The following is a 23,607-nucleotide window of genomic DNA, read 5'->3' as shown; positions in this document are numbered from 1 at the left end:
AATACCAAGCATCAATGTAACATGCTGTTGCCTTTTATTCATTCTCTATTTGAAACTGAGAAACAGCAGCCAGAAATAAATCCATATTATTACTATTAATGTTCGTTGGTGGGTGTTACAATAGGGTTTTTTCTCTACCTCGGGTATTTAGCCAGGCCCAAGACCATAGTGTCTGAGCTACTCGTAATAATGGATTTCTTGCATATAAAGGAAAATTCATATGGAGATAAATGTCTTTGAATGTCACCTCTATTAGTCTTCAGAGAAGAACTGAGAGACAGAGGTAATTTACAACTATATGAGTAAATAAAGTGACAGCAGAGCACAAGTTCACAAAAATGGCTTGCAATTACCCATGCCAGTTCTCTGCTAACACACAGAGATGTAATCCTATACAACAGGTGTAATTGGGCAAACAACATCAGTTAACACTGGTTGAAACTGAGCACATAATTTTCATCTCTTCTTCTAAAGGGATTATCAGCCTAACACTAACACCACATTGGCAGTGCAGTATTAAAGGAAGAGACTAAATCAGGCTAGGCTGTATCTGTCTCTGCATTTGCACAGATTCTACGTCCATCATTCTCTTTTGACTTCAATAACAACTAGGGATTTTCTTGAATGAATGTAGGAAGTCAGGCTTTATAATTCCCAGCTGTCCACACTGGTTCTCTGTCTATTACATATTATGTCAGGTAAGTTTCTAGTGGGATGCAGCTAATGCAAAAGGGATAATATGACAGGAGACTAAGATTTATGAGCACCAAATCCTACTTGAGAGGTTTTTGAGTTACAGGTACACATTAATGCTCCATTTGTGCTGTATTATTGTGGGGAGGTCCCAAGACTGCGAAAGCACGGAGCAACTGTAGGGAGCACAAAAAACAGTGTTATATGGCCTGAACCCAAATACACACACCAGTGCCATTCTTGGAGGTTTAGAGACACATGACAACCAATCTTTCAATATCATACTGACCTCTAAAGGTACATCAAATGGCTCAACTTCCACTTCAGTTGAGTTCATCTTGTCTGAAGGAGAAGCTGATTTCCTGTCCTCTCCCGCTTTGTCAGTTTTGTCTTTTCCTTTGAGTGCTTTGAAGTCTTTAGCTTTAGCTGATTTGATATCCTTGATAATGCTTGAAAACTTGGACTCACGGGCTCCTCCTGAAAGTATCTCCACGGCAATCTCAAGGAAAAGACGACCCCTGAAGGAGACCCCTTCTCCAAAACCTTCATTAAGCTCCTGGTGGTCGTCAATGAGGCTGTGGTTCCTGGGTGAGCCGTAGAGATTGATCCAGGCAGGCCCAAAGGTAGGCAGAAACCCTGGAGATAAAGCACCTTTTGTAGCTTTTCTGTTAGGTGTTAGCATGGTGTCTTCACTGTCTGCTCCAACAAATCTTGCCTCTAATGCCCCAAAAGCCAAACCTGGACCCATTTCTGGGCAGTGGGGAATCACTTCACACAGAACACTGCTTTGCAGGGCAATCTTAGACACCAATAAGCCTCTGCCAATACCCAACCAACTGTGCTGGGTTGGAGCTCTTTCTCTGAAGACGATGGTACCACACATGATGGGCAGGAGGTCTATTGCATCTCTTGAAAAAAGAGCTTGCTGCTGCAGACTAAAGACTGGGACATGACAGGTGAGAATGGAGGCTTTCTCCTTTAGGTCAAACTGTTTCCACGTCTGCGTCACTCAATTTATACGCAATTTTCTTTTATTTTCTGATTAAGGACTGAGATATACATTTGAATTGGCAGGTTTAAGGAGTTACTGTGCCTACACTGAGCAGTGGTAACTGACCATGTTCCACTTGAAGGTCACACAACATAAGCAAGGCTATGCAAGTAGATTCAACATTATTGAAAAGACTCCAGATACTGAGCCTCTCCTCAAACAGAGGATAACACACTAGTCCATGGTGTCTCCCTGGGGCTCTGAGAGCACCCAGCTGAGCCTTACCTAAACCCTTTTCTTCCAGTGGGTAGATCAAAACCACAAGCCCACTCTGCCTTTGATTTTTAGTAATTTTCAGTTTGTGGCTTCATTGCTTAACAGAAACTCACATGAGCTATAAACTTACATCTGTCATCCTCAATAGATTAGAGTAGACTTTGCCACACTCACAAAGATGGTACCAAGTTATGCAGCAGCCTTTTAACAAGAACAACAGTGTGAGACCCTCCATGCACAATGTAATATAATGTGAAAATAAGCAATAGAAGATGTCTCAAAACCAACACTTGACATCCCTAAATTAGGATTAGTCAGTGCCAAGATCCCAAGCAAGGGTATACACTGGAACAAACATTTTCCCTTTTACCTTTGTCACCATCTTGTTCATTTGATATTTTCTTCAAATCAATGAAGTGGGTGGCTAAGGCCACGTCATTCATGCTGCCTTCATCCCAGACCTGGATTTTGACTCTTCGACAGAGTGGAGGGAACATTTCTTTGAAGATAATCTGCTCGTGCCACACTGGATCTGCACAGTTCTTTTGCACTGTTGTGCGGCCCTGAAATGAAAGTCCAGCGAATTTAATTCCAGAGGGGTCAAACTCTGGAGAATGGCAATGAGTATGGCAAAAATTGCACTCAGCAGCATCTCTCTGGACATTTTATAGAACAAATATCCTATCTCAAAAACACTTTGGCTTTTCTATTATCTTGTTCATTTTGCCCTCCATATCTAATTAAAGACCGCACTATGGCTAAAGAATTCTCATGTACACACAGCAGAGCCCGGAATAAAATCTAATCTTCATGACCCTTACCCACAAAATGTACATGTAAAGCCAGACGTTGGCCTTTCTGCTACAAACTGCACATCTTCAAATGACTTTTGAAATATCTGGTGGTGATGCAGGGCGGTTTTTCTCAATAAAGACTAAATTCATTACAGATGCCAGGCTATGGGTACCAATGGGATTACCTTAAATGAGGCAATTTATGTAGCATAAAATATGATTATTGTGGTTCATGTTCTGGGTATATGCCTGTGTGCAAGAGGGGTAGGTCCTCCAAACCTAAGGAGATGGCAGGACTCTATCACAGTCCGTACAGTCACTGGCTCTGGCAAGTCTTACACTTTCTCTTTAAGTGGAAAGAACTGAGTCAGAAAACCCACCAACTCTCTATATAAAACCATGTTTTGCACACCAGTGTGCAAACTCACATCAGTGACCCATTCTTGTCTTCTTCAGCCCTCTATTGAGCCTGAAGGTGCTGCATGTGTTTGCCTGTTTTAACCCACAGTAGTACTTTGCAATTTGGACTCATGACAAAACATGCAATCAGCATCAAGAGCCTCATTCTCATGCCTGAAACATTTAAAAAGGACTAACTGGAGCTGACCCTAAGGCTTCCTTGCACACAGAAAGCATTGCTGGCTTAAAATAGCTTTCATTTTGATCCTTTCTATATTTACACCAATAATCAAGACAGGCTCCCTGACACTGTGTTTCATGGTGTACCCCAGGGGAGCCAGGCCCTGGACCTCCTTTACACTCCTTTTCCACCAGAGTCAGAAGCCTCTCTAAGCAATAATCTGCCATATCATGTATGATGCTGAAGTTGCTCTAGGAGCAATGAAGCCAGCAGACTGCCAGTCTGCTAAAATGTGTACTCTACATGGGAAAGCTGAGACAGTCCTGAATTTCAGCAGAGTAATTCAGAAATCAATACACAGCCCTAAAACCCTGATTGAACCACATTCACTGATTTCAGCCCTGCTTCCTTATTTCACTCAAGGGAGACCAGAACATAGCACTTACCTAATACCCTGCTGAGTAAATCACTGTCTTGTAACTCGATGTTTTAGTAACAGTGCTACAGAATCCTCTTTCCCCTCCTGCTGCCTGCCTCTAAACTACTGCTGTGAGCCTGACATTGGATCTGCTGGCATTGTCTCCATGACTTTATTTATGCTTAATTTAAGAACTGAACATTTTCTGATGACCAAGATACATGTTTACCTAAGTTTTGTAACTATAAGTTAAACAACATCAGCATAATCACCTGCCTGTAGCACAGCTAATAGGAAAGAAGGCCTACTTTTGTGATCAAGAGGATCCCAATTACCATTTGACCTGCAAACATGACCACCACATAGGGATCCACAAGGTCCTTACTGTCGCCTATGAATGCTTTGGTGACATTGGCCATGATGCTAGAGTTCATCTTCGGGAGTCCTTCTGCTTTGTAAATTCTCACATAAAATCTGGCCCATGGTCTTTCAGATGGAAAGCCTTTGGGAATCAAGAGATTCCTGAAAGGAAAAGAGAAGCTGTTTTCTTAAAATTGTAAACTTGGACAGTGAAGTGATATTTTTCCAAAAGCATTTTGATCTTGGTTTAGCATGCACCTGAGAAGACATAAAAAGGTGTATGAATTTGCTTTTTAATTTGAACCAAAAAAAAAAAAATTTCCACAAGAAAATGATATGGTATTACTCAGCAATATTGCTCACATTTTCTATGTGATATAGAATCAGGTCCAGTCAGATAAGGTTCTCAGGACCTTGTTCAGTAAATTCTGAATATCTTCAAGGACAGAGATTTCCAGCTCTCTTTGGACCCCTGTTTCATTTGACCATCTCCATGGTAAAAAAATCTGTTTTGACATTTCATTGTTCTTACTTGCTTCCAAAGCATCCTCCATCCTTCTATTGAAATGAGATACTCATCTGAAAAGAGCCTTTCTTTACCCTCTTCATGTATGATGCCCTTTTGGGCGCTCCCCTTTAGGCTCAAAAACCAACACCCACAACCTTTCCCCATAGACCCTGTGCTCTATCAGCTGGTGACTTTCCACAGACTTGATCCAGGACATCAGTACCAACCAGAAACAAGGCTTCAGGAAAATGTAAAGTATGCTAGTAGCATATTTACAACCTCAAATGTCTGTATTTTACAAGGAGAATTATAATATGCTTGAGTTCATCTAAGGATATAGAAATATACACTCGCATCTGAGAGTGAAGAAAGAATAGGCTTTCCTCATATTTTTTTTTCTTGCTTCACTGCTTTAAGAAATCATTAATTAGCTTCAGATCAATGAACGTTCTGTCAGGGGTAATTTGGAACTTAGCCAACAGGACTTGGTCAATTCTATCAGCTTCAGAGAAGTGACCCTAATGTGCCCTTCAATTTAGATGAGAGGATTGTAGAAACTCTCTTTGATCATGTGAGAACAGCCAGGTGTACAGTGTTATCCTGCTATTAACCCCAAATTAACAAGGAAAGGACAGAAATGAGGGCACAGACTTACTGAGGCACCTAGTAAGGAAGAAAGCAGTTAAAAAACCAAAACAAAACCAAACTATTGCAGTACTTTTCAATCTGTTCCTCAGCATCAGCTGTTTTCTGTGTAGCTTGTATTGCATCACCTTTCCCAGTCACACTGAGGTCACACTTCAGGTACCCCTTGGCTCCTGTCCTGATGTCAGCAGGGTCTGTGAGAAGTGCCCACTTGTCACAAAACTGATGACCTGTAAGAAAGACAAGCTTAAACACTCAAATAGAGGATTACAAACATGCCAGTACTTTCCTCTTCACTTCCAGAAAAGGTACATCAAACAATATTTGTGCTGTCAGGAGGATTGTGCTGAAATGTACTTGTTTACCAGACACTTCTAGAGGGTCCAAAATATTTTGTGATCAGAAAGACAAGAGAAGGATTGATCCAGAGCTTGTCAGAAACAAGCTCATCTTCATCAGTGTTTACTGAGATCAATGACTAAAGACCAGTGGAAGCCTGAGTGAGATTTCAGCAACTGAACTAAGGCTGAGTCTTTATGAGGAAAGGCCACCTCTTTGATGAGAAAGAACTGTCTGAAGAGCTCAGAACTCTGGCAGCAAAGCCCTTGCTGGGTGCTGTGGCCACTGTACTGCTGGCAGACAGCTGAGAAAGGGAAGGAGAGTGGACAGCCATCAGAGGAAGAAGAATTAGCCAGAAGCATGTTCAGCTCCATCTTTCAAGGGGAAAAATGTACAAGAAATTTCACCCACAACAGCCCTTGCTGTAACCCTGTTTCAACAACCCCATCAAGAAAGGTCCTGAGATCTCATGTTAAGTCTTTGGACATCACCTTGGGTGGGTGAAGGAGTGGGAAGGAGAGACCACACTGTACCAGGGATATGAGATGAAAATCAACCCTCAGACACCACCCTCCTGTTAAAGTGTGAGCAGGAGATACGGGACAGAATTCAAAACTAACACAGCCTGAGCATGGACATAGACTGCTCATTTCAGATAGGCCATTCCTCACTACTGACTCTTACAGGAACCCTGCAGAGAGGGTGGCCCAAATGACTCTACACTCCTGCTACAACTGTGTGACATCTACAGCAAGCAGCCTAGATGTGTTCTTTCCCAAAGACAAAGAAGCGACTAGGTCCTTGAGTAATTGTGGAAGAGAAAAAAGTGCATGTTTCATGGATGGTTGTAAAAAACACCAAAAGAGAGGTAGGTTATCTTTTCTTAGCTTCAAATTTCAGAAAGCACTGAACAGCTCTGAAGATGACAAGTCAAGTGGCCCCATGATGACCTCTTTGTCATCATCTTCTCTTTCCTGTTATGGTCTGCTTCTCCTCTTGATTTGTGCTCTCACTATTCCTTCCACTTTCCATCATGGTCTCCCTCCCTTCACTTCTTCCACCCCAACACAGGTGACCGAGCTTTGGATGCTCTGTAACAAACGAGTGCAGTTGGGTTTTGTAGAATATTCAGCTGCCCACTCTGACCACTTAAAGAAATTCCATCCTTGAAAAGTGCTGCCCACCAATGGACAGATTGCCAGGGTGTTTTCAGTGTTGAACTTCTTTCCAGCTACCAGTTTGGCTGGTACTCTGCTATCCAAACAGGGAAACAACTCTCCCAAAAGCTTTAATTTGGTGTAAACCACAACCATCTAAGTGGAAAAGCAGCACATCTCCCTCTCCTCTCCTTCCCTGCCTCAAATCTCTTTTAACAGACAAAAGGGCAGAAAATGCACCACTCACCTGGCTGAATGTACACTGTCCCCAGATCCACTTTAAAGGAGCCTATCAGCACACTCCCAATCAGTTTATTGTGCATAACCTGTTAGAACAAAGCTAATTAGTGTCACTATCACTCTTCCCAGTCAGCCTAAAAAAGACCATCCAAAGATTACATTTGGTTCACAGGCAATAAGCAACATCCATCACCACCCAAAACTGGGGGCACATTGCCACAGCAGATACAGCAAGTATTTGAAATATGTTCTTTACCCAACATTGGGCCAATTTAGAAAACAATATAATTGCATCTGAGTGGAATCACACAGGTTCATCCCAGATCCCTAGGATAGAGGGAGCTGGAATTAGATCGATGATCCTTCAGAGTAGGTGCAGTTATATTACTTATCCTGGCAGTTTTAAATAAATCATAATGAATATAAACACATGGGACATAACTAGTTTCACATGCGCTGCAGAAATCCTATCACTTTCTGTGCAGTAGCTGAATTGCCATAAAAACTGAATACACTCGGAGGAGAAAGAATTTAATTGTTTCTTGGCAACATTTTAATGTACACATAAACCAAGATACTCAACTCTAATCTACCCCCCCACACACACACAATATTAATGAAATCAGAGAAGTGATATGTATGTAAATTAGATGGCAAGCAGGCCCCAGCAAGTCTGTCTCTGTATTCTTCCTGCCAAGTGATGAATTCAACATAATTTAGTTCAAATTTAATTAATAATTTTCAATTTCCATGATTCCCAGACCTATGTATTTCATTTTCAAATACTTTTTGTGTTTCATTTTCAAATACTTGCATGTGGTTCACTTTACAGACAAGGCAGAGGCTTCTTCTAAGGGAAGATTTGCTCTAGAACTCTATTTCTCAAAAAATGTGTCTCACCTGGTTTCAGAATAGCTTAAAAGGTTGACATCTATTCCTCGGTTGTGGAAAAGCCTCTCACAGCCATGCTAAGCAAGTGCTGTGAAACTTTTAATCCTTCAGGGTTTCCTTCACTCCCAGCACACATACTTCCTCTCTGTGTTTCTATTCCACTGACAGATTGCATTCTCCAGTTGCAAGGTAATGAATATCTGCTTTCAGTAGCATCCGCAAGCACTGCCCAAGGTTAGTTCATTGTTGTAACTGAGCTTTTTCCTAAAGTCATTTTTACCTAGAAGACCTTTAATTTCATAGTGTTGCACCTTCATCAGCTATAAATAAATAAAGTTTTCTGAGCCTGATGCAACTGTGCAGATATAACCCAGGTAATGGTGACACGTTTTCCCACTCCCCCAAAGCAGTCAGAAAGCTGGCACTTTCCCCTCCACCACTGGATATATGGAATCTTTATCCCAAGAACGTGAGATTGGAAAGAATGGCCATATCTCAGAGGTAAATAACTGCACATCCCCAACAGCATCAGCAGCACACAGGAGTGGGTGCCTTGGCAGTGTGCTGATACACAAACCATGTCTGAAACACCTATGGGGCCACCTGCTGTGATATAGGATAGCAGTGAGGTGATATCTGCTCCCATGCTATTGTCAGCCTGTAGTGAATTCTGTCCTCACAGATGAGATCAGATTTGCAGATACCTTACGTAGTTATGAACTTCATATATTGGAGCTCTGAGCGTGACACAGTGGATTTTAATGGAACTTTGGGATTTCTGACTGTCAGTTTACTCCCAGCATTGACAACCTAATTGTCCCATTGCCCATCTGTAAATGAATAGATTTTATTCTGTAGCTGGCAAAAGTCACTCTATCAGCAGCTCAGAAAAGGAGGTAGGCAGTGACTGATGTGTTCTATAGCTCCTGAGCACTGCTTGTTTCTGTTAACCTCAACCAGCACCAGTCTTTTCCTGGTGGACATCATTGAAATCAACAAAGCATTTCAGAAAAAAAGAACTTTTTCTGGAGCAACAGCACTCTGTTTGTTTGCCAGAAAAATATCTAATAAAATGGATGGACTTCTAGGGAAAAAAAAAATGAAGTTCACAACTTGTGTGTGATATTTCCAAATAATATAAATACAGCACAATCCAGAGTGTCCAGAGTCACATGAGATCTTCAATTCCTTAGGAGCTTTGCTACATATGGTGATGAGTTTCAGACAAGATAATGACATGGCTCCATAGACTTGGCCTTCCAAACTGCACATCATTTTTTAATGCTCTAAGTCCAAGAGCAAGTCCTGTGTCTTCTGTCAGGACAGTTCTGAGATGCCACAGAATCACAGAAACATTTCGATTGGTAAAGACCTTTAAGATGGACCCCAACCATTAACACAGCACTGACAAGCCTACCATTAAACTATGTCCCCAACAGCTACACCTACATGCCTTTTTAATCCCTCTGGAGATGGTGATTCCACCACTCCTCTGGGCAATCTAGTCCAATGCCTGCCTACCCTTTCTGGGAAGAAATTTTTCCTAATATCCAATCTAAATCTCTCCTGGTGCAACTTGAGGCCAGTTCATCTTGTCCTGTCACTTGTTACTTGAGCCAAGAGACCAATCCATATCTGTCTCTAACCTTGTTTCAGGTATTTGTAGAGAGCAAAAATGAGCCCTGATAGTTTTTCTGGGACTTTAGATGCAGTGAGCAGTGGAAGCAGCACTGCACTCTTGGAGACTGCTCCCACGCTAATAGCAACCAACCAGTGACACTCCCAGACAGCTCGAGAGCCCCTGCTAGGAAAAGTGTCTGCATTAGTTCAGTTAGTTCAGTTAGAAACAGTTATATTTGAGGAACTGATATAAACCAGATGTTTGAATCAAGTGGCAGCTTGAAAATTAGGTGGATGAAGACAGTGAGAAGAGGGAATTAAGTTGAATTTTCTCATTCTACCTCAAAGTTTGCCACACCAGCAACGAGTGTCCCTAAAAATGCAGACTGAATACTCCTTTATGGGTATGTTCCTTCAAATCTCTGCCAGCTGATTCTCCTCCTTATCCTCTCCTCTGTCCTCTTTCCTATACTTCATTCTGACTTTCTAGCACTCTGGGTACCTAAAATTATTTATTTTTAACTATATTAAGAATCATTTAGAGTTGAAGTGATGCAAACAACAATGAACCTTTGCTTACTGCACTAAGATTTCCTAGGTACTTACAGAGATGTTGATTATTTTGTCAAAGAGCAGCACCTGCGGTCCAACGAAATCAAACACGAAGTACTGTGGGAAAAGGGGACAGCAGATGAGAATCATCCCTGGGCAGGTAGCCAGCACTGTCAGCTGCATGGTTCAGCATTTGTGTAACTGCACAGAGCCCCGGTGAGATTCTGGGAGTGCTGGGTGGGCAGTGGTGGACAAAGCAAAATTCTTTCCTTGCCCCTGATATGTTTCTGCCATGGCCCAGACTTGTTTTCTACTCTATTCCTTGTGTGGCTGCACAAGACTTGCTTCAGAAATGCCTCAGTCTGCATCAGAAGATATTGTTAAAAGGGACAGGAGGCACAAGGAAACCAAAGGACTTGTTAGTTTTGGGAGTTGTTTTGGTCTAGTCTGTCACCAACTGGAACAAACATATGTCAAGGACAGGCTGAAACCATGAAATAGTAGAAAAGGGAGTGGAGGTGTGGGGAGGGTGCAGTATAGAAAAAGCTTCCAAATGGAGCTTTGGATGATTTAAATGGATGATTTTAAAAACTGCTGCAGCAGTAGAGGTAAGGTAGAATGTGTGGGAGAGGGTGGGCTGCAGGTTGGACAGACCTTGAGAAGAGAAAGAGCAAACATATCTAAAACCCAAGGGAGCTATTTCTGGTGCTTTTTCTCCTGGAGAGACCTCCCTGCTCAGACATGGAAGTGCTGCAAACTTAATTCATCTCCTAATGAGCTATCAAATGGCAGAGTCCACCCACAACCACTGAAGAAAGTATTTTCTTTAAGAGAAAGCACCTACTTCATTGTAGAAAGGAGCATTTGTGCCTTCCTTCACTGTTGTTTGCTTCTTCTCATCACCTATCTCGATGATGACCACAGGATCGATGTTCTCACCCACCAGCTGTCTGGCCTCGATGATGGTGATGGCAATCTGTGGGGCACAAGGACACCACGGACACTCCTGGGCTCAGGGCCAGCCTGCCTGGGGAATTCATGGGCAGGTAAGGGCTGTCACCTCCTGCTCACCTGGTAGTGCTGGGATTTCATCTCCTCTTCGTGAATTCTGGTCATCAGCTTTGCCCTGTTTAAATGACAAAAGAAGTCATTAGACATCTCTAGGCAAGAGCTGGTACTCGGACACACATTGGAAAGACCTCTCAACAGTGAATGAGTATTACTTATGGCAGACAGCTTTGTTGTGAACTGTTAGGCTTGATTTCACCAGCAGGGACCATCTTTGTCTTTCTCATATACTTTCTGATAGGGAAATGTTTTGCATCCACCCAAACCAGTGCACTTATCATGCACAGCAATGATTTCACTTGTTGACCCCATCAAACCTGACTCCATTCCTCCCCAGACTGCATTCCTCTCCTGTATGAAAAACATAACTACACAAGCTCTTTGCTATCATTTTTCCCTTTTGATTTTGGTCATTGTTCCCTTTGGCTTGTTTTGTTTAGCAGAGTTCCTTAGCACACTTGAGGCACACTCAGGATCCATTTCAATCTCTGCCTGCACTGGATAGCAGCTGGTGAAATCACAGAGCTGACAAGTGCATTCCCCTCTGTCATGTGGGAGAGTGAGAGTGAAGAGATCATTGCTGTCAGCAAATGGGTTTTCTGTCAGATGCTTTGTTCAAGGGTAATGCCTTTCCTGGGAAGGGTGGAAAAGGTGTTTAGGGGGATGTTAGGTAATATACATGAAGGAGCACCTTTTCCTATTTGGGCTTAAGGATCCAAAAGCACTGGACAGAGCATCACTGTTCATTAGGTCTTCCTCCACCTCCTCCTGTCTTCCAAGAGTGTCATGGAGAAAATTTGCTGTTTCATCATTATGACCTGATGAGGAAAACAGACAAGAAAGTAAACCCATGTCTGATTTCTACTAGCAAAAAAGCTCACTTGGAGCAGAGCAGTGAATTTATCATCATGAACTGAATATTTTATTTATCTGGGTGCCCCAGTTAGAGATACTCTCATGTCTGTATCAAGCAGCATTGATTACAGCAGCAGATCCCCTCCTGTGCAAAGCCATTTCCCATATCTGTGTGGCTGCAGCAACTCTACTCAGCCAGTGTGCACTCATAACAGGAACATACACACTACTGAGTAAAGCTGCCAGCTTTATTAGGCCAGCCCATCCAGCCATCACAGCCTGTGCAGGTTGTGTATTTATGGTTTCTAGAAGAAGCAGAACTTCCGGAGTAATCACATACTTGTAGTAAATTATCTACCTGTAAAGTAGGAAAAACCCCTCAAAAATGTACTCTCTATCTGTGGTAAGAGGTAGGCTGATATTTTTCGTTTACTTTACTATATTGAGCAGTATGAAGTCACAGAATCTGAATGTGAACTTCACAAAACAGTTAATGCGAAAAGAACTAGCTCTCTGTTTATTTGGGAGTGATAAGAAGTTTACTGCCTGTTTTATCAATGCTAAGTCTTGATACACAATTCAAATGAGTTCACCAGAAATCAGATCTAATATAATCTCCCACCACCTGCTCATCCCTGTTGCAATATTGATTTATGAAGCCTTACCCAATGCGTCTTTGTTTGCAATAGTCAGCCCTTTCTCGCCTTTTTTCTTCTTCTTCAGCTTCATGCCAGCAAACAGCCCTTTTCTGAAAAAGTAAAGAAAATTGATCACTGCAGTATCTTAAAAAACTTTTGCTGTCCCGGACTCGAATTTAACTCAAGGAGTTGTTAAGAGGGAGTTTTGATTTCCAAGCATTATGTTCTGGATTTCCTTTTTTCAACAGCAAACAAGAGAGATCTCTGACTTTTTACTTCATCTAATTTAGTTTCTTCTTAAAATTTAGCTATGTGCAGGCAAACATAATGTGACAAGAGCCAAAAATGTTGTTCAAACCAAGATGGCAGGATGCAAAGAAAGGAAATCAAAGATAAATTTCCACTCTACTGACTTGCCACACATGTAGCTCATTCCTTCTGCCTGTGACAAGACCAGAGACGAAAGGCAGATTAGAGGATCCAGAACAAAAGCAGTTTTCCACTGAATTGAGATAAAGTCATCTGTGTAAATACCCTCATCACTGACACCCATGACATCCCCAGTACCAGTGGCACATATACTACATAATTTGGGTAATTCTCACTCCCCTTCAGCAGCAAAGCAACAAACAAACCTGAGCAAGGGTTATTCCTCAAGCTGTGTTAGAGAGACATTTCTGCTTAGCATCAGTTCTTCCAAGAAAATAAATATGCCACATGTTTCAGAGGGAGAAACAATCTACGCTGCTTGAGAATTTTGTGCTATTACCTGCACCGACAAATCAAGTGGTGAGAGCCAAGCACAAAGGATTTAATATAATAGCATTTTTCAGGTACTTTTTTGGCCACAAGAATGCAGTGAAAAACATTCAGCAAGTTTTCTTTCCCCCTGTCATTAGGAGATTTTTTTGCCTAAATTATTGTAGGTCTAAAAATTTACCCAGAGAAGCACACAGTTCAACTAGCCAAAACAAGCAGGCACCTACAAGATGAGTAAATCTGATAGTGACCAGTGCTCAAACATCTGAAATCATCTGCAAACTCTAGCTATGGAGGAAAAGATACAGCAAACTGTAAAGGGAAGTTGTTAATGTTAAAAGTTGTATTCAAAGCAAGCAAATTAGGTTTACTGGCCAGCCCAAAAGGAATGTCAGCAATATAGGGTTCAATGGCAGAAAATGCATAAATCTTCAGGGAACAGAATGAATTAATCCTTCACAACAGGCTCCATCACTTTGATATGTAAACTGCTTGCCAGCCAGTGTCAGTGTGCACATGATAATACTGTGCACATGGGTAACATCCATGTCGCTTAATATAACCAGTTTGGCCTCTTGAAAGTGTTCTGTGGATATGATTTTTATGGTAGATTGTTTGTTCTCATGGAAGGAATTAAAAAAATTGAACTTTCTTCAAATTTCCACAAAATGTTTTTCACTGCAGTTTTGACATAAATTCAATCAACTGCTGAAAACTTGAAAATCATTCTACCCCTTCTTCCCCAACATGGTGTAAATCTTAACAAGAGAAAGTTTGGACTTTTTATGCAGTTACACCAGATCTGATAATGACCTCAAAGCTATCCATATCCATCTGTATCCCTAAGCCAGGCATAAAACTGTGCCACTTCTAGGTAAATCCCAAAGAAATCGTGAGGAAACGTCTGCTGTGTTCCCCACAGGAACCTCCTGGCTATCAGCAAGGCACAAACGGGGTAAATCAGGAGAGACTTGGGGTGCAGAAAAACTCACTCACCTGTCATGGACCTGTGGGGAGGTTGAAGGTTGTTAGTGTTGAGGTATTACTCACAAACATCAGTGAAGATTTAACCCCCACATGATGCACAAATAGAGGTTTTGCTCCTTCCTGCATCTTACAAGTTAATTTGAGATAGAATAAAGCAATTTTATGTCCAAAGAGAAGGCAGATGAAAGAATTCTTACAGGCAACCAAGAAGTTTTCTGTTTTAATAGCTTTGATTAGAAGCAATTAAAAATCATCCATATCAGCTAATCAAGAACATTTCTTAGTTCAAAGAGGACCAAGTGTCCCAGCTCCTTTCACATGAGGATTGTAAAAAATCTGAAGTTATGAGAACTTTTTCTTTTCTGTATATGCACAGTACAGTGTGAACCTTAGTTTATGACTGTGATTCGCTGAGGTTTCCCTGATATAAATAGTAAATAAGAGTGGGACATCAACTAAACCACAGCATTTGACTATACACAGACCGTGTTGAATTTGCATCTTTGTAAACACAAGTGTTCATTTCCTGTTATCCATGCCACAGGTTCACTGGGTCTCTGAATTAATTTTCATACCTAGAAAAAGATTCACACATTTCCTTCTCCTCATGTCAGAGTTCATCTATTGCAGTGTCCTGCTTTCAATAAATTGCTTTCATGCTCTTTCTTTTCATCAAGCTGTCCCATCATCACAGAGGCTTTGTGATCACTTCTTTTACCACATAATGTTTTCTTAGATATTCAATAATTGCAATTTGCAGTCTAATTTAAAGGAAAGTTGGCCAAAAAAAAAAATCCACTTCAGAGCTGTCAGCATGAGATTCTAAATGACCCTGCTAATACTGAACCTCAGACTTCCTCCACATTGTTTAAACTTAGTATTTTCTCCCAGAAAAATCCTTTCAGAAGTCTGTGTGCTTGAAGAGCTCTTATAAGAGGAGACTGGCTTCCTGCTGTGGGAATGGTTACAAGCCATCCAGAGACAAACTTCTGGCACTTCTAGGGTGCAGATTGTCTACCTCACTCTAGGCACTCACTGTAGGATGGCAGAAAACACTCCTCCATCTCTTACAAAGCTGGAAGAATAAACTGAACCATCTAAACACAGGCATATGTAGCTTGAGGAGGGACATTCTGGCCCCTTTCACAGAGCCTGCTCTCCATACAGTTTTCCAGAACTTGGTCAAGTAAAATCCAGACTTGGGCTTAGCTACATTAGACCAAGATATTTGTCAAGTTCCATTTTGTTGGCCTTGAGATGCCTTCCCTTGTGCTGGTGTGAGAGCTGCACTCCTGGTGGGCACAGAGGACTGAAACCAGAGAGTGAGATCTGGAAACACAGAGGACAGACAAATACAAAGCCTGTTTTTTCCAGCACATCTCCCAAGACCATCCACTTCTCACATGGACAGGCTGAGTGGGCTGCCAGCATGCTCCTGGCAGCAGAAACTCCTTACTGGAGAAGCTGCCCTGCTTTTTCCCTCCAACTCCCTTCCTCCCTGGAAGGTGCAGTCTCAGCAAACCTTTTGGAACCATCAAAATTATTCAGTTCAGGGATGATCAAAGGTTTGTGCACCTCAGCTCCAGTGCCTCAAGATTGTAAGCCATGGCTACAGTGATTGTCTTGGCTGAGGAAATAGAAACCGAAGAAAGAGGAAAAAAACCTTCTGCCTTACTACACATGAACATAAAACTTGATAGGTGGGGGTTTATATTTCAATTTTGTTATTTGCATTTTGTAAGATGTCTTGGTGGGTTTTAATTCAGCTCCATAAAATTCCACTTCTTTCAATGAAAGTTCATTTTCAAAAGAGCCTTTCAGTAGATCAAACAATACTGCACTAGGTGAATAATTCTCTACATGAGTAACTTTAATTTCCATTAAATAAACACAAGCAAAAGGAACATAGTTTTCTAAGTTATAAAAATGTTTCTTCTTTTCTTTTCAAATGAAAAAAAAATCCAAAACATAAGAATGACTCATGGCTCATTTTATCACTTCCACAATATGTGCTAGTCAAGGAAATTATCTCATAACTTAAATCCCTTTTTCCAAAGAATAAAATATAATTGCAATACAAAGATGCAGCTTCAAAATGAAAAGTCCAATAAACCTAAAACAGTCACATAAGCACAGTTGATTAATTCAGAACCATTTTTTATTAAGACAGTATGTCATTTGTGGTAATAAATGAAGTCCCAGAGAAGAAATTTATTGCACTACATTTAATTATCAAGGAGGGCAGAATAAAATTAATTCTGTGATCTTGGGCATATGGAAAGCAAAAAAATCTTAATGAGCAGTTACTGATGTATGCATTTCATGCCTTCTTTTCTCAGGATTGTAGAGGTTAAGGGAAGACTTTGCCAATTTATTCATTCAATTTACTCTGTTTCCCAGTGCAGGGTAAGTGAAGTGAAGTGTTTTGCTTCATTCAGAGTATACTGTGAGATCCTTCATCCTGCTTCAGCAAAGAACCTCCCTTTATCCCCAAATCCATTATTTCTGCTGTGATTCTTTCAAAGCTTGGAGCTTTTACAAGCTGCCTTAACTTGTTTTCACTTTTCCTGATTTCCCCCGGTTCTGCTGTTTTGACAGGTCCAAGGATTTGCAATAGGAAAGCTTCAGCTCTTCAGGAGGGTGAATACAGAATCCTGTATGACAAGCTGCAATTGAAAAAACAGCTGTGGAACACCCACAGGTATCAGTTCTGAATCTTGGAGTTTTTCATATCTATGTGACACTGTAACTTCACGTCTTGTCTCAACTATTAATATCTCATCGATAAGAAAACAAATTTGCAAGTTGACAATACAGTGGTCAGAATTCACTGCAGAATGCACTGGCTCTGTGCATTCACAAGCAGGCTCTAAAAAAGCTGTTCAGGAGAAATTCTGCTGTCTTTGCAGATAATTCTGTGTAAAACTTCTGTTTCATGCACTGCAGCAGTCAAAACCTGAAATTAGCCTTAGAAAGCATAAGAAGTTAAATAGAAATATGACAGGGAATCTTATGCCACTAAATTACTGCATTTTGGCAACAGCTTGCTGCTTTGTCTTCTCATTTCAAAAGGAATGTAAAACCCAGCAATGCAGAGAAAACACTGTCAAGTGTGATCAAAAGAGGGTCCTGGCAGAGTTTGTTCAGCCTGAGAAAGAGAGGATAACTTGTGTCTTTTCAGGTAGTGCAGGGAGGTAAAAATAATGAAGCATGCCTGAGAAGTGCTGAACTGGCAACCAAATACTAGAAGATGGTCCTGGAGTCATCCCTGGTGGTCTCTGAATCAGCAGCTGAGTGTGCAGCATCAGATAAAAACATCCACACCGTGCTGGGTGTTGTCAGGATGGATGTCAGAAAGAAAGGAGCGAATGTCAGTTTACCTCTAAAGCACTGGGGAACCTACACAAGGTCACTACACAGAATAAATCAGTTTAACATCTCACATTCTGTGTGCAGCTTTGGTCTCCACGTCTCAAATAAGGCAACAGGGTTAGAGAAGGTACAGAAAAAGAGTGGGAAAAGTCAGTTTATGACAGACTGAAACAGCTGTAACTCTTCATTTGGAGAGGAGATGACTGAGTGGGAATAGGATGAAAATTTATAAATTTAAACTGGCAAATAGGGTGAAAGCCAAACTGCTTCTTACTCAGCATAACACACAACACTACGATGAGGATTCACTTGATGAAACAAGACTGAAAATACTAAAAGGGGATGGGGATGTATCCATTAACACTCATGATAAAAGTGATCTGGATGCTAAGGACAATGGACCACAGAAAGTGCCCAGGCTCATGTGCTTTCCCTGAATATCCCATCCTTTTGCCACTGCAGGAGAAGAGCATAGTGCCAGATGGATAAGGGATCTGACCTCGTAGGATGTTTCCCCTGTTCTGGTCATTCCCTGATCATAAATACCAAATCTGTGCATGGCTGGGTCACCTGACATGGATTTGAATCAGGTATGGGTTCATTATCATGTTTTTGTCTGAATTATCAAAGCACATAGCACAAGCTTTTGCCAAAATTATACCTAATCCAGCATTAAGCCTGATAATGAAAAAACATCCATTCTTGGAGCACACTTGAGCAGGAAGGTGAGTTCATTCCAAATTATCACAGTCTCATGTGATCACCATGTTTTTGAGAGGCACCTGGCTTTACTGTATTGTTTAACCACACCTGAAGTGTTCTTTGGAAGTGAACTATAAAATAATGAGTGACATGGAAAGATGGATAAAAAAGGAGTGTCTCAGTTTCACTCCCCAGACCGCAAAACCACAGTGCTCAATGACATTATCAGGCAACAGGTTAAAACAAATGAGGGTGTGAACAAATGAAGTGTTCTTCAGTGAGACACGTAAATAACACATTGCAAAGAAGCTCGTTGAGTTAGACAATTCGAAGAGATTTCAGGCACATTTATGGAGTCTGTGGACAGAGGTGTGATATCCATCCAGCTCATAAACTTTCTAAGTGTATGAAACTGCTGAGGGCCTTGCTCATGCTTGTTTCACAAACTGCATTTCCAGTTATCCACCTTTGGCTCTTCTTGGGAGACAGAAACTGGCTTGACATAGTTGCTCCCATGTTTTTCAGCATTTTAATAATAATAAAAAATATTTCCCTAGATGCAGAAGAAGTAATACCAGGTATACTGATATGCACTCCGAGCAACCTATAATTTGAACTTTTGAATTGTGCACAGTTCTACCACCACAAATGAATCTAAAACTCCAAACTCTGAGAAGGCTTCAGGAACAGCAGCACCACAGCGTAGTATCTCTGCAAACACTGGCCATCAACCCTGGCACATACAGCCTCATTTCTTCCAAAACTTGTCCCTTCTGCAAAAATCCCATGACTTTTTATTGACACATTTAGCATCCTTATGCATCATGAGTCATGACAGCAAGGAAGCCACATCCTGAACAGATGCAAATCAGTGATCATGTTCAACTTTTCTCATGTCCACACTCAAGAGCTGGCTGACAGATCTACTAAATACTAACAGAGGCAGACAAAATAAATAATGCCATTGTTACATGCAGAGAGGTCCTTTCTTTTGTTCCTGCACCTCTTAGAGTTCTTTACTCCCTCTACAGGGATCTTAACCCCTCACCTGCTGAACTGCTAAGGACTTCCCATGACTTTGTGCAGTTAGAAATTATTAAAGACAGCACAAGGCACAATGGACTTGATTTCACCAAAATAATAATCGTACCCCCAGGAGCAGCTAAAGCAAGCATCAAAGGATTTGTTGATTTTCTTTTCCTTCAAGAAAAAGTCTTTAAATACATTTAGCTGCATTTAATTTAAACCTTGGAAGAATTTGCTGAAGGTATTAGACATACCTGTGGGCCTGAGGTACCGCTGTTGAGGGCTCCATCCTGCTGTTTTCCTGTCAGTCTCTACCTTTTACATTGTGAAAAGGCTTTCTGAGCTCATAGAACCAATTAAGTTGGAAAAGACCTCTACGACCATCAAATCCAACCATTAACCTGAGACTGCCAAGTCCACCACTAAACCATGTCCCTGAGTGCCACATCTACACATCTTTTAAATACCTCCAGGAATGGTGACTCAGCCACTCTCCTGGGCAGCCTGTTTCATTGCTTGATAACCCTTTCAGTGAAGAATTTTTTTTTTAAATATCCAATCTAAAAACCTCCTCTGGCCACATTTGAGGCTGTGTCCTCTTGTTCTATTTGCCTTCAAGTTTGCTTCTTGCTGGTAGCAAATGTGGTGCCTGGTTAGTCAATCTGGTAAACACTGAACAAGAATAAAGACTTATCTCAGTTCAAACATTAACTCCTCTTGCTCTGTAGAGATCTGCAGGAGCCAGTCTGTTGTGGAAGTCATGCACTGCTCTTGAACAACAGCTCCAAGATAAAAGGCCATGAGGCTTATTACACCCACCAAGACACCTTGAAAAAGCTTCGATTTCAGACAGTGTTAGCAACCACTCTAGAAAAATAGGCCTATCTAAAGTATTCTTGTATTTACACTCACTTCTTTTTTAGTAAGGACATAATTTCTTTTTTATATATATTTTTTCCACCCATAGCTTGTCTAACTTCCCTCTATTGCAGCTCAATGTACAAGGCTCTGGATTGTGGTTCCCCCTTCTACTCCTCCAACCTCCCCGGTTCAAAGGCTTAGTATCTGTTATTCTTAGTTAATAAACTCTCATATTAGTCACAGCTCTTGCCTCCAGTCCTGTAAGTACAGCTACTTCCTTGACATTTCCTCTTGGATTTAGTTCAGTCCTTGCAGAGAATGAATTACAGAGGCACAAGACAACTTTTGTTCCTTACTTCTCAAAGGCTGTTTTCACATTGTTCTTAACCTTGTCTGATGGGAGCTGGCCTTTAAAGAGGACACTATATTACTGTGAGATGAACATCTCATTAAGGACACCTTTGAAATTAAACATTTGAACCCCAGTAGGAGGATTCATTACTCCCAAAATACATAATTAAGTTCCCTGCAATGATGAAGTACCTGTAGCATGTGAGGTATCAGTAATTTTGCTGAAGTGAAAAATGCATAGAAATTAAATTGCAATAGGCAGCTTAACCCAAGAAATCAACCAGGGTCAAACTTCTCTATCCTTTTGTTTCATTCAGTGGAATTTAGGGAGATAGCTGCCTCTGCAGGTCTGGCTTATTTGCTCTTCCTCTGTTCAAGAAGATTCCAGCCTAGCTGTCCAAAAGCTGCCCTGCCCTTCACCAGCATCCATCACACTCTCATTTGACTTGAGTGATTGAGCACAGCTCTGCTCAGAGGAGAAATGGTAATTAAATCAGATATTTCATATACTCCTGTATCTTTAAAAAGCATATGCAAAATTCCCTTTTCTCCACTGAAGCAGAAAATTAATGTGGTTTTTTTTCATTAATCTTTCTGAATTTTGCAACTAGCCCAAATTTCTTGTGCTGGCTTTTACAGAGGATACTCTTCTTCAATTTCTTTTCTTAGTTTTTCTTATCTACCTTGTCTTTCCAGTTTTGAGTCATGATGTGCCTATGCCACAGGCAGTTACTGTTGCTTTACCTATCTACTTCCCTTAAAAGGCTTAATAACTTTCTCATTAAGAAGCACGAGCTACACTAAGGAAGGAATTGGAACATGGATATTAGCACATAACAGCACACCCAATCCAGGCAGACTGGGCTGACAGGGAATGGTGTGGTCCCCTGGGACACCCCAAACAGCACAGCCATTCCAAAGCACTTTCACCAAAGTGAGGTTTAAAAGCATCCTGTTCCTAGATGAAATCCTAAATACCAGGAGCAGACAATGAGCCCTTTTAGTGGAGGGGTTGCTCACAATCTGCTAAAATTTAAAAAATATATATTCTCTCTTGCAGGGCTGATTTGAGAAAAGATTCATGACCTGCTCAGAATGGTTTCACTACTCTGTCCTAGAAATTGCAACCAAGTAAGCAGAATCGGCAGCTCTGTCACAGAGAGAGAGTCCTGGACACCCAAGTACAACACCAGTGGATGAGCAGTTTTGTTCACCAGCATCCTGTCAGCTTCTCTGTCAAGCTGCAAGCCCCCTGCACCATCCAGGTCTCAAACAGCTTGTTTTCTAAGTGGCCAAAGCTTCCCATAAGCCCTGAAACAATCCAATAACATCCCCTTTGCTCAGCTGGACATGGTGGCTCTGCATTGAGGACTTAATTAGCATTTGACTGGCAAAAGCTGAGGTGACTATTCAGCAGCTGCCCTGACCTAATTCTCTCTTTCTTTCTTTCTCTTTCTTTCTTTCTTTCTTTCTTTCTTTCTTTCTTTCTTTCTTTCTTGCTTGCTTGCTTCCTTGCTTCCTTGCCTGCCTGCCTGCCTTTGTTGAAGGAGAAACTAGAGAGTTAGTTTGTCTTGACTGCTTCATTTTCTATAGGAAATGTTTTCAGACTTAAGAAATTTAACAGTTAAGATTCAGTGTGTAAAGAGGTGTAAATCAGCCTTCAGGCCATATGGGATGCCTGCTTTGAGCTGCCAACAGGGCTTTTTTAAGTGGATGTAAACATGTACACTTCTCTCAGTCCATGTGCCTCCAGACTGGCAAGGCTGGCAAGAAATCCCACTGACTGTTTTATAACTAAGTGCTGTAGCAGCAAGGAAAGACTGAGGGTGGTATCTCCTGTTCTTGTTGCTGTGAAGGACCACGTTCCAGGTGCCCATGTTTTCTGAAGTTTATGTTTCCAGAACTGCTGTGCAACAAGTAGGGCAGAAGCAGACTGCATGTGTGTATCTATACATACTCTAATATCAAGCTATGTTTGCAGAGCACACGGTACAATGGACAGTCTTCTTCCAGGAGCTACCCTTTCCATTTATTAATACTCAGTAGAAAAGCCATGGGTGTCATATAGAAGCTAGACATTCTATTAGTGAAATCAGACCATGTGATGCTTCCTACCTGTATGACCATAGTACTGACAATTCCACTCCTCTCACCCTTTTCTAGTGAAACTAAAAACTCTTCAAGCCTTTCTCAGAAACTTTCTGAGACTTTGTGAGACTCTCTGAGACTTTCTGTGAACATACCCTGGCCCAAACACAGTGGGGTCCTGGTCTTTACCTGCCACTGTATCAAAGACAGTGAGAAATGTCACCGTAATAATCCGTGCAGTTGCTGTGGCACACAGTAAGTGCTGGGTGAGGGGCACAGTCCTTGTGGTTGGGAGAACAGGCTTCAGGAAGGTGGTAGTCAAAAGTGACACCTTCATCAGCAGGAGATTACCAGCATCCTATTAAAATTGGTGGAAAACAAAGGAGATGTTTCCAGCTCTGGTGTTCCTGCAGCAGCAGCAGCGAGCCCCACAGGAGCCCTGCCTTCACCAGCTGCCATTACATCACATAACACATCACAGATCCCTGCCTGGGGGGAAACACTTTTCCAAGCCTTGCCCCTTTTCTCCCCTCCCATAATAAATACAACTTGAGCAGTATTTGTTAAAATAATTTTTTTCCCCATCATGCTCAAAGTTCAGCTTTGCATCTCCCACTCTCACCCAGCAAGAACAACCCTGAATCAGCTGTGAGCCCCAACCCACCAGCCAGGCACCAAGGACAGTAGTCCCTCTGCCTGATCGATTACTCTGTGCCACAGGAACAGGACAGAAAGTGCTGGCATGTTCATTTTATGAATCTGAGGCTGAACAGAAACTCCCTTGTATTTACAGAGTGGGTGTTTCTCTGAGCTGCCTGATAAACCAAGGGTGAGGG

The 23,607-nt window shown here is 41.5% G+C and overlaps 1 protein-coding gene across 1 annotated transcript in view; it reads right to left on the bottom strand.

The window, feature by feature from the left end:
* FER1L6 (fer-1 like family member 6) overlaps window positions 1-19,832 on the bottom strand; it is a 61,412-nt gene extending 41,580 nt beyond the window's left edge. The window contains exons 1-11 of the mRNA XM_066316822.1: window positions 19,726-19,832; window positions 12,653-12,735; window positions 11,824-11,950; window positions 11,136-11,190; window positions 10,909-11,040; window positions 10,119-10,181; window positions 7,009-7,087; window positions 5,339-5,495; window positions 4,088-4,274; window positions 2,331-2,523; window positions 983-1,329 (exon numbers count right to left, since the gene is read on the bottom strand). Coding sequence (XP_066172919.1) covers window positions 983-1,329; window positions 2,331-2,523; window positions 4,088-4,274; window positions 5,339-5,495; window positions 7,009-7,087; window positions 10,119-10,181; window positions 10,909-11,040; window positions 11,136-11,190; window positions 11,824-11,950; window positions 12,653-12,735; window positions 19,726-19,760 — 1,458 coding nt within the window. The 5' untranslated portion in view covers window positions 19,761-19,832. The remainder of the gene's footprint in view (window positions 1-982; window positions 1,330-2,330; window positions 2,524-4,087; window positions 4,275-5,338; window positions 5,496-7,008; window positions 7,088-10,118; window positions 10,182-10,908; window positions 11,041-11,135; window positions 11,191-11,823; window positions 11,951-12,652; window positions 12,736-19,725) is intronic.
* Window positions 19,833-23,607: the final 3,775 nt, after the last annotated feature.

Source organism: Sylvia atricapilla, chromosome 1 (assembly GCF_009819655.1).
Source record: "Sylvia atricapilla isolate bSylAtr1 chromosome 1, bSylAtr1.pri, whole genome shotgun sequence".
Classification (NCBI taxonomy): domain Eukaryota; kingdom Metazoa; phylum Chordata; class Aves; order Passeriformes; family Sylviidae; genus Sylvia; species Sylvia atricapilla.
Note: the sequence above shows the minus strand (reverse complement) of the source record. Positions and strands in the feature narration are given on the sequence as shown.